Source organism: Larus michahellis, chromosome 1 (genome assembly GCF_964199755.1).
Source record: "Larus michahellis chromosome 1, bLarMic1.1, whole genome shotgun sequence".
Classification (NCBI taxonomy): Eukaryota; Metazoa; Chordata; class Aves; order Charadriiformes; family Laridae; genus Larus; species Larus michahellis.
In genome coordinates this window covers 196303280-196319116 of record NC_133896.1, presented here as the reverse complement: position 1 = coordinate 196319116, position 15837 = coordinate 196303280, and the positions used below count along the sequence as shown (strand labels likewise).

The 15837-nt window shown below is 38.0% G+C and overlaps 1 protein-coding gene across 12 annotated transcripts in view; it reads left to right on the top strand.

Annotated features, from left to right (window-relative positions):
• The window catches only part of NBEA (neurobeachin), a 512894-nt gene that overhangs the window by 412656 nt on the left and 84401 nt on the right, over positions 1-15837 (top strand). For all 12 annotated transcript variants that reach the window (XM_074567614.1, XM_074567653.1, XM_074567643.1 and 9 more), the window contains 2 exons: positions 2358-2473; positions 13648-13760. In XM_074567614.1, the coding sequence (XP_074423715.1) occupies positions 2358-2473; positions 13648-13760 (229 nt within the window). The remainder of the gene's footprint in view (positions 1-2357; positions 2474-13647; positions 13761-15837) is intronic.

Sequence of the window (15837 nt, the reverse complement as noted above, 5' to 3'; positions counted from 1 at the left end):
ATGCACCACATACAGGATATATAACATCCCTTCCTTCAGCAAAATGCCGTGAAGTGTTTTCTAAACCAATTTAAAGCATATAAAACTTGAAAAATTGGATCATCCCCTTGTACATCAGAGGGTCTTCTGCAGTTTCCATTTTGGTATTTCACGGTTCTCTAGAAGCAAAGGAAGTACATTCATTTGTGCTTCTTCCTATTGGTGATGGCATATCGAAGGAGAGAAATGGTTTGATCAAAGTTGGGTGGATTTAGCAAAACACAGAACAGTGGGTCTTCCTGCGTTAACTGAAACAAGCAAGTGTGGAACCAATTTATTGTGCATAATTTTTTCCAGTCTCTGCTGAAATAACTGTGAATCTTTCAAACACCTTAGATATAAAGTAAATAAGGAGCTTTTTTAGTATATTTTGATTTTCTGTAGAGTTCGCTCAAATGAGGCATTCAAATGCGAAGTCCAGCACTTGACAGTTTATAGATTTTTGAGATTCCCTGGGAGATTGTGGTAAAGTGTAAAAGCAGCTCCTAAGCTGTACTGATGCATAAATGTGGTTTTGTCATGGGAGGAACAGAAAATCTGTGACAGAAATGCTTTGTAAATTTAATGATCTCTTTAGTATTTTTATTTTCTGTATTTATTAATTTGTATGTAGTATTAGTCATAGTTTACTGGGAACAATACATCTTTGAGAGTTCCACTGTAAAAGTAATTGTTATCCTATAAAATGCAATATAAAGTATGATTACATTCAGATAATTCTTTAGATAAATTGTTTGGAAGAAGTGTAATAGAAACAGTTTACAAACTTCTTGTCTCCTGTGTACTAGTAAAGTGCATCATCCTACAATTTACTGTAAAATAAGGCTAGCCAAGCTGGCGAGACCTTATGAACTGCTATTTTGGGCAAATACAAGCGTACCTACAGTTGTGTGGTCATTTTTGTGTGCCAAGTTTATAAGCCTACTTTGTAAGCCTACGCATTGACAATTTAGACCTATAATTATGGTAACTGTACACTCCAATCACATTCCAATACTCATCCTTTCTCCGGAAACAGGGTTTAGTGCATGTGTAGGAGTTATGTATATATATGTTTAGAAGTAGATGGTTCACATTTTTGTAATCCCTGCAATTTGACACCTTGTATATGATTTTATTTTAAGAAAATACTCAGCATTCAGCATCTGTAAATTGTACACTTACTGTGTTTAGTGTGTAGCTGAAAGCTGAAGCATCGGGTGTCCCTATTTACTATTGACAAGCTATATAAATACAAGATATATTCTTTAAATTCATCAATAAGCTACACATTAGGGATTTTTTTTTTGACAGGTATAAACATTTTATCTATTTTGATCCATTTATAAGATTTAAGTTTCTGAGGAAAATATCTGGGGAGACAAACTTTTTCTCCTTCCAAAGATTTTGCTCATCTTTTTTTCAGCAAGGACTATTTTCTCTAGAAATGTGTTGTGAGCAGTGAGGCTATTTCTGCTTGTTGCAGATTTATTTATTTTTTTTCCTTCCTCATTAGTCCAGACTGAATCTAGTCCCCTATATTTTACCAACGAGGGACAGTATATACTATGGGTAATTTAGAACTTCATGCACGGTATTTGGTTATTGTCATACTGTCAAATTGAATATAGAACAGCTTAAATTTTCTGCTTTTCTCTTCCTTGGCACAAGTTTTAGAAAATGTGTGGAAATCGAGTATCTTAGAAGCTTCTACTCCTCTTCCAAATTTGAATGAAATGCTAGTCAGAAGTTATTATGGAGAGACAGGCAGATGGACATGTGAACAGATAACTGAATAAACCTTGTTTCTTTCAGAAACCAGTCTATAAGTAGAAATCTTGACGCTTACTGGGATATAGGAAGGGCTCATGGGTTGCCGACCATGGAGGGGGTGCACAAATTGTAGAATAAATATCTTCAGCCCATGTGCTGTAAATATATGGCACTTTAATCTATCACTCACTCACTTTAATGAACTTATCTCAATGTATCCTTTTGAAACAGGGAAATGGTATTCCTCTTTTATTCCTACTCGACAAGCCAGGCACCAGGAGGTCTGCAGTTTCTTTTACTTCCAGTCTTTTAACCAGATTCAGAATAAAATAAAACACAAAATATATTATTATGAATTATTACAATGCTGTAGTACTGGTAAAATAAAATGCGGATGTTAATTTTAGTCATTTCTCAAGTAAGGGTGGTAGCGTCTTCTTGACTTCATTAAACAAAATAAAAAAGCCTCTGAGAGAATCTGAAATTAATCACACTAATAACATTGCCCTACATCTTAACATTTAATGAGGCTCTTAAAAAAATCATTCTTTAAATGTGTTTCCTAGGAGAATCTCTCTGGCCACTCCCCGACAGCTTTATAAATCATCCAACATGACTCAGCGCTGGCAGAGACGAGAGATATCTAACTTTGAATACTTGATGTTCCTCAACACTATAGCAGGTAAGGCTTCTGACTCCTTAATCACTCATAATATGTTTATGTTTGTCAAAGCCTTAAGCACCGTGACTTGATAGAATACATTTATCCCTCTAGAATTCATCTACAGCTTTATGATAGATTCTGAAACACACACATTAAATTTTATCGGAAAATGCACAACCTATCACTGAGACTTTAGATTCATGTATTGTTGTGGAGGCAGTTCCTTACTCCCATTCTGCCATTTCCTCTGCTGACAGCTTTGTCTGAAGCTTTATTAGAGTCAACAAACCATTGCCAGAGAGTGTCTGGAAATAATAATGGGAAAATGTAATTTCGCTACTTCATCATTCTCAGCAACAGCAACTAGACAGCAGAATAACAACAGTATTCTGCCTAGTACAGATGTCACCTGGATTGTGGTATGATTAGATTACAGCATCTTTTCTCGTTTAGTTCTTTGAGCTGAAATATAATATCAGATTAGGTATTTAAAATGAGAAATAACTGCCATAGACATCCATTCGTTATTGGCAAAAGACGAACCTTTCTGGCAATTGTCATTAATTAAACATACACAATGGCATTTTTCCTTTAACCTTTCCCTTTTAGCATTAACTCCTGTGGTAATTTTAAATATAAAACCCAGCAGTTTTCTACACCATATACAAAGATTTCCTGGAGGTTGTCCACTATTATGATTCCTGCCTGTAGCACACATGCTGCTTATGAACCTGCCTGCGGAGAGACTTACTCAGGCATTTCACTGCAGCGAGCTTTAATTTGAAACTCAAATTAAATTCCACCAGGCAACACTTTGTACTCCGGTGTTACAACTCTCAGCTTTACTTGGTCCTAACTTTTATGCTTGGTGTTATCCTCAGGCCAGACGTACGACAAATGAAAGTGCAAAACCCAAAAGTAGCACCTGTAAGTGCCCGTTACACCGGCCGTTCTGAGGGCAGTCACTGCGCTCTTCCCAGTAGGGCAGCGGCAGAATTCGGGAGCTGTCAAACCAACTTACTTTGAACCTCTAAGCTTTTGCCTCTGTGCTTGCGTGGTAGTCATCTTCTGGGCATCCAGTCTTACAGACATTAATAAATGTGTCATCAAATTATCCCAGTGTGATACAGAAGTGCTACCACTGAACAGTTGGAAATCTGAGGGCATGTTTACCTTGTGCAGTGGAGCACAAAGCAAAGTCCCTGAAGCTACCGGAGACCTGGGCTGGAAAGTCCGTGTGGTGCAGTCCCATGCAGGCACACCAGCTTGGTTCCCGAGCATTATAGCCACAGTCCCGCAGATCTCTGCCAAAGGAAGGAGCCCTGCTGAGCATTTATTACCTCTGGCGCAGAGCCACAAGAATGCCGCTCTCCTGCTTCTGGACACTGGCCTGCCTCCAGCCGCTCCGCGTCTCCCGCGCGTCCGCTGCCCTTCTGGTGATGAGGAAATGCAGACAGAGCCTCACAGGCTGCCTGACAGCCTCACCCGAATTTGGAGGGTTTAATGGAGAGCTGGGAAGTTAGCCTAGGTCCCCTCAGTCCTTGTCCAATACATTATCGACAGAACTGTCCTTCACTTGTAATTTCCTTTTTATGTATTCATTTCTTCTGTAAGCAGTGTGTCTAAGCTCTTTAAATGAGAGTAGACAAGAGCTGAGCCAAGTTTTTATAAATTACTTTTAATTTTTAATCAGTTTAAAACTCCAAGGTCATTTATTTTTAGGTACATCACCAAAGCATCCAAACCTGGAAGACATCATTATGGCTGAAGTCAATTAGGAATTGCAGTAACACTTACACTAAAGTATCCATCAGTAAACAAGCTTCAGCCTGAAGGAATTCCTTCAGAGTATTTCAGAGGTCTCAAGAAAAATGGGTTTTGGTGCGCTGTTTGATACTAGTGCTGCTAGGCAGCCTTTGTAGCCAAATACCTGGGTGGTTGCATGAGGCAAGTTTCTTTTAATGTCATGTAGTGTCATTCACCTGCCTTACAACAGGGTGGCCTCCCATTTGCATTCCAGGTGTCACCTGCTATGCCCAAGGTTTGGAGGATTACTGACTGTATAATGGTCTGATTTGGTTTTTTGTTTTTTTTTTTATTTTTGTCTATAAGCTTGTATTGTATTTGGAAAAGATTACAGCAGCTCGGTCAGTATCTTAGTAGTGTCACTCTCTGATTCAAAGCACTTAATTTCTGGCTGATTTTTTGTTATCGGTCTCTTACTGGTAAATCTCATTTGTTCATGTAATCTCATTGTTAATTGTATAAGCTCTCTTGCTCATTTTCACAGCATTGCCTACCATCTTATGAAGTGTTTCAGCAGTGCCTGATCAAACTCAAATTCAAATTTAGGTAAAGACCATATTCCCTGAAAGAAAGGGAGGTAGATTTGAGTCTGTAGAAGAAATTCAGCTTAACTCTTTGTCTCCATTTTGTATTTACTCACTTATTTTGTAAAGCCATTCTTTTTAATGATGCTTTGAGGTCACATGGATCAATAAATATATGTTTTCTGAAGGAGAGCCAATATGCTCATTTTTAAAAGTTTTGGAAGTGACCCATATTGGTTAAATAAATATTAATACACATGCACACTCTTCTGCTAAGACGTGAAGAAGGTGTTGAGTAACGTTTAAAGATCTTTTCCTTGTCATAGAGAGTATCTCTTATTTTTATTTCAAACCCATCTGCATTGCTTGGTTTTTGCTAATGGGTCCTTACCAATCTATATATTTTCCGTTCTCTTTTCATTTTCCAAGAATGGCAGCAGTCATCATGTTAGGTTGGGAAGAAAATATCACTGTACCATCTCATAAAAGCATTTGGAAGGATGTCTTAAAAGCAGCTGAGATTCTTGTGTGCTTTCTTTTTAAGCTGTATCATTGTTGTGCTATCAGCGAAAGCGTTGTCACATCTTAGAGTGTTCCAGCAGGATTAGTGAAATAACGGGTCCTGCTGACATCGGCTATGAAAATTGCATATTAGAATGGCCTTCAATGCAAAGATCTTGTAAGAAAGCATAATAGCATTGCTGTATTAGGTGCTTTTGGTTTCTGCTTCATTTTTTTGAAGATTTTGAAGATTCGTAGTCTCTATGAACATGGAAAAATACATTTCAGTTCCTAATGTTATTATAACATCTACCTTCACTGGTGCTCTCTCACAGATTCTCATAATATTTTGTTTGAAAATTAGAATAAAATTTTCCCCAGATAGCTGAACTCCCTGACAATGACACACACACACAAAACCCTTTCTGAAAACAATGTAAGAGAATTAAACCTGGCTGAAACCCAACAGTCAACTCTACGCATGAAAATAAACTTTTTATTCCACTTTGGAACAAGCTGTAAAATTTTCCAAGTTTTTGACAGAAACAGAAATCCAAAACATTATTTTTTTGAAAGTCCACCTTTTTTGTAGTTCTAATAAAGTCTGCACTTCAGCTAGGAAGCTGACTTCCAAAAACTCATGAAGAACTTGGGGGTATTGCAAAGAATCTCATCATAAAGTTGCTGGCAAGCCAGAAATCACCCACAATGGAGTGCACATGAGCTTCAGGTCCAATGGCAGTGGGGAAAGTTTCAAAACATACCTATGTTAGAAAGCCTAGAAACAGCCACATGCTACTTTCCTGGCTCCATCGTCACATGGCACTGTCCTGCCAGGGCCTGAGATCTGTGAATCTGTGGGGTCAGGAGCTGTGAGGCAGCCTGAATGACACCACTGCTTTTACAATTGTGCCTGTATTTCTGTAAATCTTCTGTTGAAAGGTATTTCTCCAAAATATTTTCTTTACAACAACTAGGTGTTTTATGATGAAGCGCTAAAAAAATTAATATCTCCACCAGAAATACAGTACTGGAAGCAAAGTACCTCTACTACATGTTGCCCTTGTATCAAAAAACACCGAACTGATATCTGTGTTTAAACAGAAGCAAATTGCACTACATGCACTGCAGACAGGACCCTCAGCAGTCAGAAGAAAATGGACAATTTTTCTACTTTGTACACAAATATAGAGTATTGAATATATCCATGACCTCTTTTCCAAGTAAAGATAAGACATGTATTTTTTTTTCTTTCTTTCTTTGGAAATCCAATTTCCAAGTCACTTTTTAATTATACTCTTTTGTAATGAGATCCCATAAGAAAAATTTCTTTAAAAGATACAACTTCTTTGCCAGTAATTGTTTGTGTAGGCAGTGATGGCCTAGTTTTAGAACCATAGAATAGTTTGTGTTGGAAGGGAGCTTTAAAGGTCATTTAGTCCAACCCCCCTGCAATAAGGAGGGACATCTTCAACTAGATCACATTGCTGAGAGCACCGTCCAACCTGACCTTGAATGTTTCCAGGGATGGGGCATCTACCACCTCTCTGGGCAGCCTGTTCCAGTGTTTCACCACCCTCATTGTAAAAAATATCTTCCTTATATCTAGCCTAAATATACCCTCTTTTAATTTAAAACAACTACTTGTCCTATCCCAACAGGTCCTGCTAAAAAGTCTGTCCCCGTCTTTCTTATTAGCCCCCTTTAAGTACTAAAAGGCTGCAATAAGGTCTCCCTGGAGCCTTCTCTTCTCCAGGCTGAACAACCCCAACTCTCTCAGCCTGTCTTCATAGAAGAGGTGTTCCATCCCTCTGATCATTTTTGTGGCCCTCCTCTGACCCGCTAGAACAAGTCCATGTTTTTCCTGTGCTGAGGGCTTCAGAGCTGGACACGCAGGGTCTCACCAGAGTGGAGTAGAGGGGCAGAATCGCCTCCCCTGACCTGGTGACCATGCTGCTTCTGATGCAGCCCAGAATATGGTCAGCTTTCTAGGCTGGGAGCACACATTGTCAGCTCATGTCCAGCTTTTCATCCATCGGCACTCCGAAGTCCTTCTCAGTGGGGCTGCTCTCAATCCCTTCATTCTGCAGCCTGTATTGTTACCAAGGGTTGCCCCAACCCAGGTGCAGGGCGTTGTACTTGGCCTTGTTGAGCCTCATGAGGTTCACATGGTCCCAGTTCTCAAGCTTTTCCAGGTCCCTCTGTATGGCATCTCGTCCCTCAGGCATGTCAACTGCACCACTCACCTTGGTGTCATCATCAAACTTGCTGAGGGTGCACTCAGTCCCACTGGCTATGCCATTGATGAAGATATTAAACAGTACTGGCCCCAGTACGGACCCCTGAGGGACACTGCCTGTCACTGATCTCCATCTGGACATTGAGCCATTTACCACTACTCTCAGGATGCAACCAATCATCCAATGCCTCATCCATTGAACAGACCAGGTGAGGCTGCCAGGTCGGTAGTTCCCAGGGTCCTCCTTTCTACCCTTTCTAAAAATCTGTGGAGTGTTTTCCTTTTTTACAGTCACCGGGGACTTCTCCCAGCTGCTATGACTTTTCAAATATCATGGAGAATGGGGTATGCTTTCTTTGACCTTCTTTATCTGGCTGACGTACCTGTAGAAGCCCTTCTTATTGTTCTTTGTGTCCCTCGCCAAGTTCGGCTCCAGCTGCGCCCTGGCCTTCTTTACCCCATCCCTACACAATGGGGCAGTGTCGCTATACTCTTCCCAGGATACCTGTCCCTGCTTCTACTGCCTGTGCATCTCTTTCTTGCCCTTTAGTTTGACCAGCAGGTCTCAACTCAGCCATGTCACTCTCTTGCCCTCCTTTCCTGATTTTCTGCACTTGGGCATCAAGAGCTCTTGCGCTATGTGGAAAGCATCCTTGAAGATCTGCCAGCTCTGTTCTGCTCCCTTGTCCCTGAAGGCAGTTTCCCAGGGGGTTCTGTTGATGAATTCCTTGAGCAGCTGGAATTTTGCATTCCCAAAATTCAGGGTCCTGACTACTTACTGTAGTAAAAGTATAACTTCAGACTATAACTTTAGACTATAACTGTTGGTTTAAGCAGCATCGTCCTTTTTAGCAATATCATTGTTTATAGCTGTTGAGTAATATGTGCGTCAAAATTTTTTAATTTGTTACCATTTAGCTCTTACTGGTTTATTCAGCATATCTGAGCCATAGCTTAGTCACTTAAAATACTTGGAGGCTTGGCACTTAAGAAATGTGGATTATCTGCTGGTAAGTGAGTGATACATAGTTCCCTTCATTGTTTTTAGTTATCTTCCAAATAAATTGAGGTCCACTAACACTTTGTACACTGTTCGACAATTCTTTGTAGCTTCCTTTCTTCTTATAATGGTACTTAGTTAGTGTGTAGCCCTTTACAAAACAGTAAGAAATGACTCATGTTTTCTTGTGATTCTTTTCTGAAATTATTGAAGAAGCAGCAGCCGTGGAAGAGAGACATTCAGAAGTGAAGCTTCTGACACCAACTCATTTCTTTCATTTGTGACGTGCAACTGGGTCCTTTCCTACAAGAAGCCCTTTGCCTGCTTGTTATTACTGTTAATTACACAGATTGGTTGGTCCCCGTAGAACAGAACCACTGAATTAAATATATGAATCTCTCCTTAAATCTCTTCCTGTTTTGCCAATATGTCTGTCCTGGTAAGCACGGCCCCTGGCTATTCTGTAAGTTTTTAATCAATGTTTGAAATACCGGTGTCCCCTTGGAAAAAATCCATTTTTCTGTGACTCTAAAAAAAATCTTTACATCACCCTGTTACCACCTCTGAAACATTGCCTGGCTTCATTTTTAGTTTAACTGTTACTTCAGCTATCATACTCTCTCTTTCTAGATAATTTCCTATCCAAGGATATATGATGACCATCACTTGTGCTGGCCTCATGACTTACTGCAATTTCAATTAAAAATCACTCTCCATTTTGAAAACTCTCTAAAGTCTTGTTTCAACCTGTTTCTCTGGCCCTCCAGCCAACTGTTTTCTCACCTCCCTATTCTGTTTCCAAGGTCTTCACCTCTTTCTTGCCCTCTTTTCTGACTCAAGCATATTTCATCATGTTTACAGCTCTGGGTTTTTCTCCCAAAGGTAAACACTGCACTCTGCTACTTATCAATCAGTCTCAGTGTTATACTCTCCGTGCCCCTGGTTTTTGTCCCGGTTGTGTAGACATAAGCCTTCCTGGCCACCTTCCCCCTCCTCCTACCTATTGCCTTCTCTGTGATCCTTTAGCTTTGAAGGCTTGGAAGCAGCTATGATTACACTAATTGTTCTTTCTTCAGGCGCATGGGAAAAGGCCATATTGCATGTGATCAGCATGTATGTCAACTGGACTCTCTGGACGATATAGGGAACGAGTAATTTTTACTATCCTCAGTTACAAGATTATTGAAAAAAGTACTTCAAAGTAATCCCACTGCAGCAAAAGGAATCAAGAGGAGTGGGAGCAAGAAGTCATTTTGTAAAATGGTTGCAGTGCCCGCTGTTTTAATTGGAAGACTAGTTTTCAAATCTATTTCTCAGTATTTAGCTGATTTCTGATGTATTTTTTCTTTTCAAATTGCCATATACTAAACAAGTTTGCATTTGTATTTATTGGAGTTTTAGTTTTTTTAAATCCTACCTGCCACAGCTTTTAAAAGAAGTGGAGAATAATTATATCCATAATTTTTGAGTGTCATTTCTTGTAGTGGAAAGGGATTATTTTTAAAGGTTTGTGGAAAAAAAATGATATCTTCAGTCAGGTAATAAATTCAAACGAACTTCTTCCCCATCCCTCTTTTTTTTTTGCCTGTTTAGCATTTTCCACTTTTTTACTCTGTGATGTACAAGCCCTCACTGGTTAATTATGTATATATTTAGCTACTGCATGTGTTGGGCTTATTATTGTCATCTAATTAGATGTAACTCGAACTACTTGCTTCTAGAAAAATCATTAAAAATTCTTTCCTAATGACCTAGAGATGACAAAATGTCTGTAAAGTGTGAAGAAGCAGACAAGCACAGGAACATCGCTCTTAAAGAGTGTTAATCCAGATGCTGCAATCATCTAATTAAACAATATTTTGCTGTCATTAACATTTTCACCAAGGAATTGCAGTTATAATTTCTTTGTCAGCTGTCTCTAGCTCACTTTACCTTCAAAACGAAAGTGCCATATAAAACCACTAAATTGGATGGTTTAATTAAAAAGTTTTTTTTAATGAAGAAACATATCCAGTATTTCTGAGATCTCATTTACTATGCCTCAGTTTTATTGTTCAAGTAGATTAGTGTCACAGGCTTGCGATATTTAATATTCAGCCTTTAATATTAATCTCTGTAAGCCTACTTGGGGGGAAAATCTGAAGCTTCTAAAAAGGTATAGGGACTGCCAATAGCAGTACAGGTTTATGTTTTATATTTATTTAGATAAAGAAAGAAGCAAACAATTCTTGCTGGAAGCACCAGACAATTGATGAGATGGCTGACTTTACTCTGAAAATAATCATTGTGAAGCCAGAACTGATCAGGAAAGCATTCCTAATAAAGTTAAACCACTAATATTTATGCATGTTTAGAATTAGGGATTTGTAATCCCATTATAGGCCTAGATCACTGTCCTCCACTCAGATAAGCATAGATATGTGGTCTTATCTCATCGTGTACTTTTGGACTCCTTTCACAGTTTAAATGATGGTTCATCTTCTCGAGTCATTTTTATTTGTTGATATTAAAAAGAAAATTGTTGAATTCAGAAAAATAAATCACTAACTTTTTTATGAAACAAATTCATATCTATCCTTAGTAGTTAATCTCTTCATAAATAAAATGTGATTTATAAATATTGAAATAGGAGAGAGGTAAATATTTTATTATTTTTTTCACAAGAATATGGTTATATTTATCAAACACATAATCACTAAGGTGTCATTGTTTGTAATTTATCCTACCTAAACTAAAACATAAGCCGCTTCAAATTATTTCTCGTCGTGGGGTAAAAAAATGCACACAAGTGTTACTGCAGTGTTCTGACATGGAGCTAATTCCACATGATAATTTGTTCATGTGTCCGTACGATAAGTAACCTATCAAAACCACACAGCAAAGGAGAGCTCATGTACAGCAGCTAAGATCGGGATTGCCTTTTCCTTGCTCTGTTCACATGTTTATGATTTTCCCATGTGGAATAGCAACAAAATGTCAAAATCTTGTTGACTGAATATTGAAATCCAAATGCAACAAATATCAAAATTAAATAATCTCATTATGGAAAATCTCAATTTTTAAATAAAAAGTAATTTTGGATAACCCTAAATTTCCTTTCAAAATTTTGCAAAAGGATGTTCTTACCTTTCCAAATGTTGCTGTAAAGTGTCAATTGAAGGTCTTTATTACTGTAAACTCTTTTCCATAAAACTTTTTCATTCTGAAGAATCACTATTTTTGCTTATGCTTTGTAATAGACTACAGGCACCTCAGTCACTCTCTTCCTGAATCTCAAATTTCTTTAAATCTGCTTCTACATAAGCACAAATGTCTTTCTTTTGTGGAAGCTTTTACACACTCTTCTGTTAGCTTCATCAGGACTCTGATGGTGAGAAAAGCATTACTGTATAAAGGTGTAGTTTTATAAAGGCAATAGTTTATAGAACCTTAAATTTTACAATCTCAAGAAACTTTACCAATCTAATGTAATTAATTCCTTGCCAGATAGGAAAATAATACTCTGATTTGACAGATGTGGGAAAAGAGGCAGAGTTGTCTTACTTTAAGACATGTAGAAACCCCCCCAAAACCCCAAAACAATTAATATTCTACCAAAGAGTACCTTTCCTTTTCCTGCCTCACAAAGATAAATTCTGATGTATTTCTCAATTTAATTGTTTGATAAATTCTCACTCTGTCCAAGAATGGTTTATTCATCATTGATATTAAAGAAGTGGTTTCATTTCTATCCACTTTATTTGTGTACGGCACATAGTGCTGGTATTGCTTTATTAACAAAGTTGTATTTGTACCTAAATTATTTTTTTAATGTTCTTGTGGGCATGTATGTGTGCAAAATTTAAAAATGAGGACACACAGTTGTTAACAATATGCACTTTCCCTGTTTTCAGTGAGACTATGTACGAAACAGAAACATGCTTCTTGTTCATCAATTCTATTGAAAAAACAAGGTGTTTGTAGAGCAGTGAAAGTTTCACATTTCATTAAAGTAGAGCTGATTTTTTGTGGAGAATTGTAAATGCTGTTTAGAACAAGGAAGCCTGTGTTTTCCTGTGCTGGGTTTTGTACCCCAGGAATCTGTCCAGAATCTGGAAGGAAGCAGTTAGCGAGACAGGGCTGTAAATCTGCTGCAGGACTGGGAATTGTTAACCTGGGTTATTTCAGTCTGCTAATTATATTATATAAATACACACACACACATATATTTATGACCTGATTTTGTTTTTTAAGACTCATGTTGCATTTTGTGTGGTTCTCAGTAAATCAATATGGTGGATGGTTCTGTACTGAGCAACTTCATTTGTCTTATCACTGAAATGTTGGATACTACTAAATACCAGCTGACACAGAAATAACAGCCTTTCCCAAACACACTTTTCCTGGTGGTGAATTCATAATTTTCAGTTCACTGCAGTTGCAGATTGTTCTTTTGAAACCGTATTTAAAGATGTTTTTTGCATATTTGGGATGCTGGGATGGTAGCAAAGTTTCTTTCATTATGTTTGGAGAGAGCGGCCTCAGGCAGTCAGCTCCGTCTTTTTGGGGGGGGAAAAAATGTTTTCAAAGTGGTTAGGAAATAGTGTTAAAGCAAACATGAATTCCTCCACTTTGATTCCGTTATTGCAATGAAATTTCACCACTTCTTCAGTGAAGAAGAGCCATGGGGAAGAATGGATTAATATGGTATATCTAGAATAGACCTAGATTTGCAAACCTCAAATTTAGCCCCTTTCTGTTGGACTCTCATTTAATCTTTGCCAGCTAATGATGCTGCATACAGTTGCTAGGAAAATAATAGTCTAGTTGTTTTAAATTTCATCATTCATGCTATGAAAATAGCTTCATGGAAATAAAAAAGAACATATTTATTGGCATATGGTATGTTTTAGTAGATTTTGAAAGACACTGTGCTCTCTATATTATGCTGATTTCTGCGTTGACTTCTGATTTAAGATAAGTCCATCTAAATGGCTACTTTTGTCTGAAAGATTTATACCTGATTCTGTCAAGTAGTGGGAACTGGGAACATGTGATGCAACAGAAGTAACCGCTAGATTGTTTCTCAGCTGGAGAAGTGGACACTATTTCCTAATTCTTAAAACATTTTCTTTCTTAATAGGACGAACGTACAATGATCTGAACCAATATCCTGTATTTCCATGGGTTTTAACAAACTATGAATCTGAAGAGTTAGACCTGACCCTTCCAGGCAACTTCAGGGATCTTTCAAAGGTACGCTTCAATTCTGTTAAAGACAGTCACCCAGCCCTTTTTAGGAAGGGATTTTATTTTATATTTATAGTCTGGTTACGTTAGGTCTTTATCTTAAAGTCAGAAAAGTCTGAAATAGATTTTTCTGTTTTCGAACAATTTTATACTGAATCTCTGTACTATTCTACTTCTGTGTCCCTGACTGATCTGGTTCCAAACCTGCAGCTCCTCTGTACCTTCTGATCATGAGTGCGTCAGACCATTTGATCTCACTAATTATCTCCCTTCGTTTATGAGAGCTGATTCTTTGGAAATAAAAAGCTTGGACTAATTTTTCACTTTGTTTTGCAGTGACTAGATGTGTAATATAGTAGCAGCACCTCCTTTTGGTTTAATAATTATTCAGTAAACAAGTATTTTACATTTTAGACCCTGGAGTATCTGGTCCTTATCATCGTTTGTGGGTTTTGTCCTCCAGCCGGACTTGGGCAGTTAGTGCTTTATGATCGTACAGTTCCTAGTGTTTGTTTCTGTACTAGCACCATCCCACCCTGAGTGTCTCACAGTCCCATGTCCCTGTTGGAAAGAGTGTGCTTGCAATACCTCCAGATGTATTGCAACCGTTCCTGGAAGCCTGTTTTTGTGAGACTTCCAAAATAATTTGAGTAGGACTTCATTGCATAATAGCAGATAGAGACACCTAAGTTTCCTCTCCCTTTTTTCTTAGATAAATAAATAAGTAAATAAAAACAGAAATTAAACTACATTCACAGTATTTCTCAAATGTAAACAAATCGGCTGAGACTCTACTTAGGTTATGTAAAACTTCTGACCTTTCACAATATTATAGGCATGTTTCACAAATGTGTTTTCCAGTTCTGTAACTCCATTGTAATCCGTGCCAGGAACAATAAAAGAAAATCCACAGACATGAGTTAAATAAAGACCAGTGATCGTCTTGCACTGGCTTGTTCCCTAGTACGTATAAAAATATTTCTGGTTTAGAATTGTGTATAGTGATAAACCTTTCATTAAGACGCTTACACTTTTCAAAATCCCTCAAACTCACTTCTTTCTAATATTAATAGCACTGCGTGTGGTGAAGAGTAACAAGATTAGACAGCATCTCAGGAGTCCTTCATTAGGTACTTAGTTTTGGTTGAATCCAAATTTTTATGGCAGCCTGTTAAAGTATGTAATTGCTACAGGAAGTGTAGTGTGATAGTTGAATAGATAGTTGAATAGATAGGTTTTCCTCATGAGTTACTAAAGACTTATTATGGAATTAGTGCTTTTATAGCTTATTAAGTATCACTGCACTCATAGCAGTGCTCTCCCTTGAAAGGAAATGTAAAATCAAGTCCCTGGTTATTTATGTTACTTCAAGAATCCATGCAATGTGCACGGCAGTGTTTTGCCTGAGGACCTTTTCTTCCCCAGTTTGATAGCTGCATTCTCTTATTCAAAAGCTACCAGTGGTTTCCTCTGGAAAAGCCAGGGTTTTGACCACTAAAAAAATAGGCTACGCGGAACTAGTTAAGGAAAATGGTCTTTCCTTTCTGGCAGTATCTGGGCTGCATTTATCCCATGGATGTGCGAGAAAACACATGTGCAATCTGTAGAGTGTTGTGGGATCCCTCAGGATAAAAGGGTGTAATTGTCATATTTTTCCAGTGTTTATTACAATAACACTTGATAGGTTTCATTTCACAATGGTTTTAAAAGGAAAAATACATTAATGATTTTTTTTTTTTTTAAAAGGCAGTGGCCAGTTAATATGAAATGCCTTACTTCGTGCGGTTAGGCTGTTACACATTACTTGCATCCTGTTTCAATTTGTGCATGATCAGTAAAAAATCTTCAAAATCAGAATGTATCTGAAGTATTTCCTTGGCAATTCTGTTTTCGTTTTCGATATTGTCCTGTATCTGTAAGTAAGCCCCTTCTTTCCTCGTTAGGGAGGTAAATCCTGAGTAGCCTACTGCTTAAAAGCAGGAGGTAGTAATTTATTGTTCACGTTATTGAACCGAGGTGTGCCATCGAGCCTCAGCCAGACCTCTGGGGCAGGCACACACAGTATCCTTTCCTTGAGGAGCAA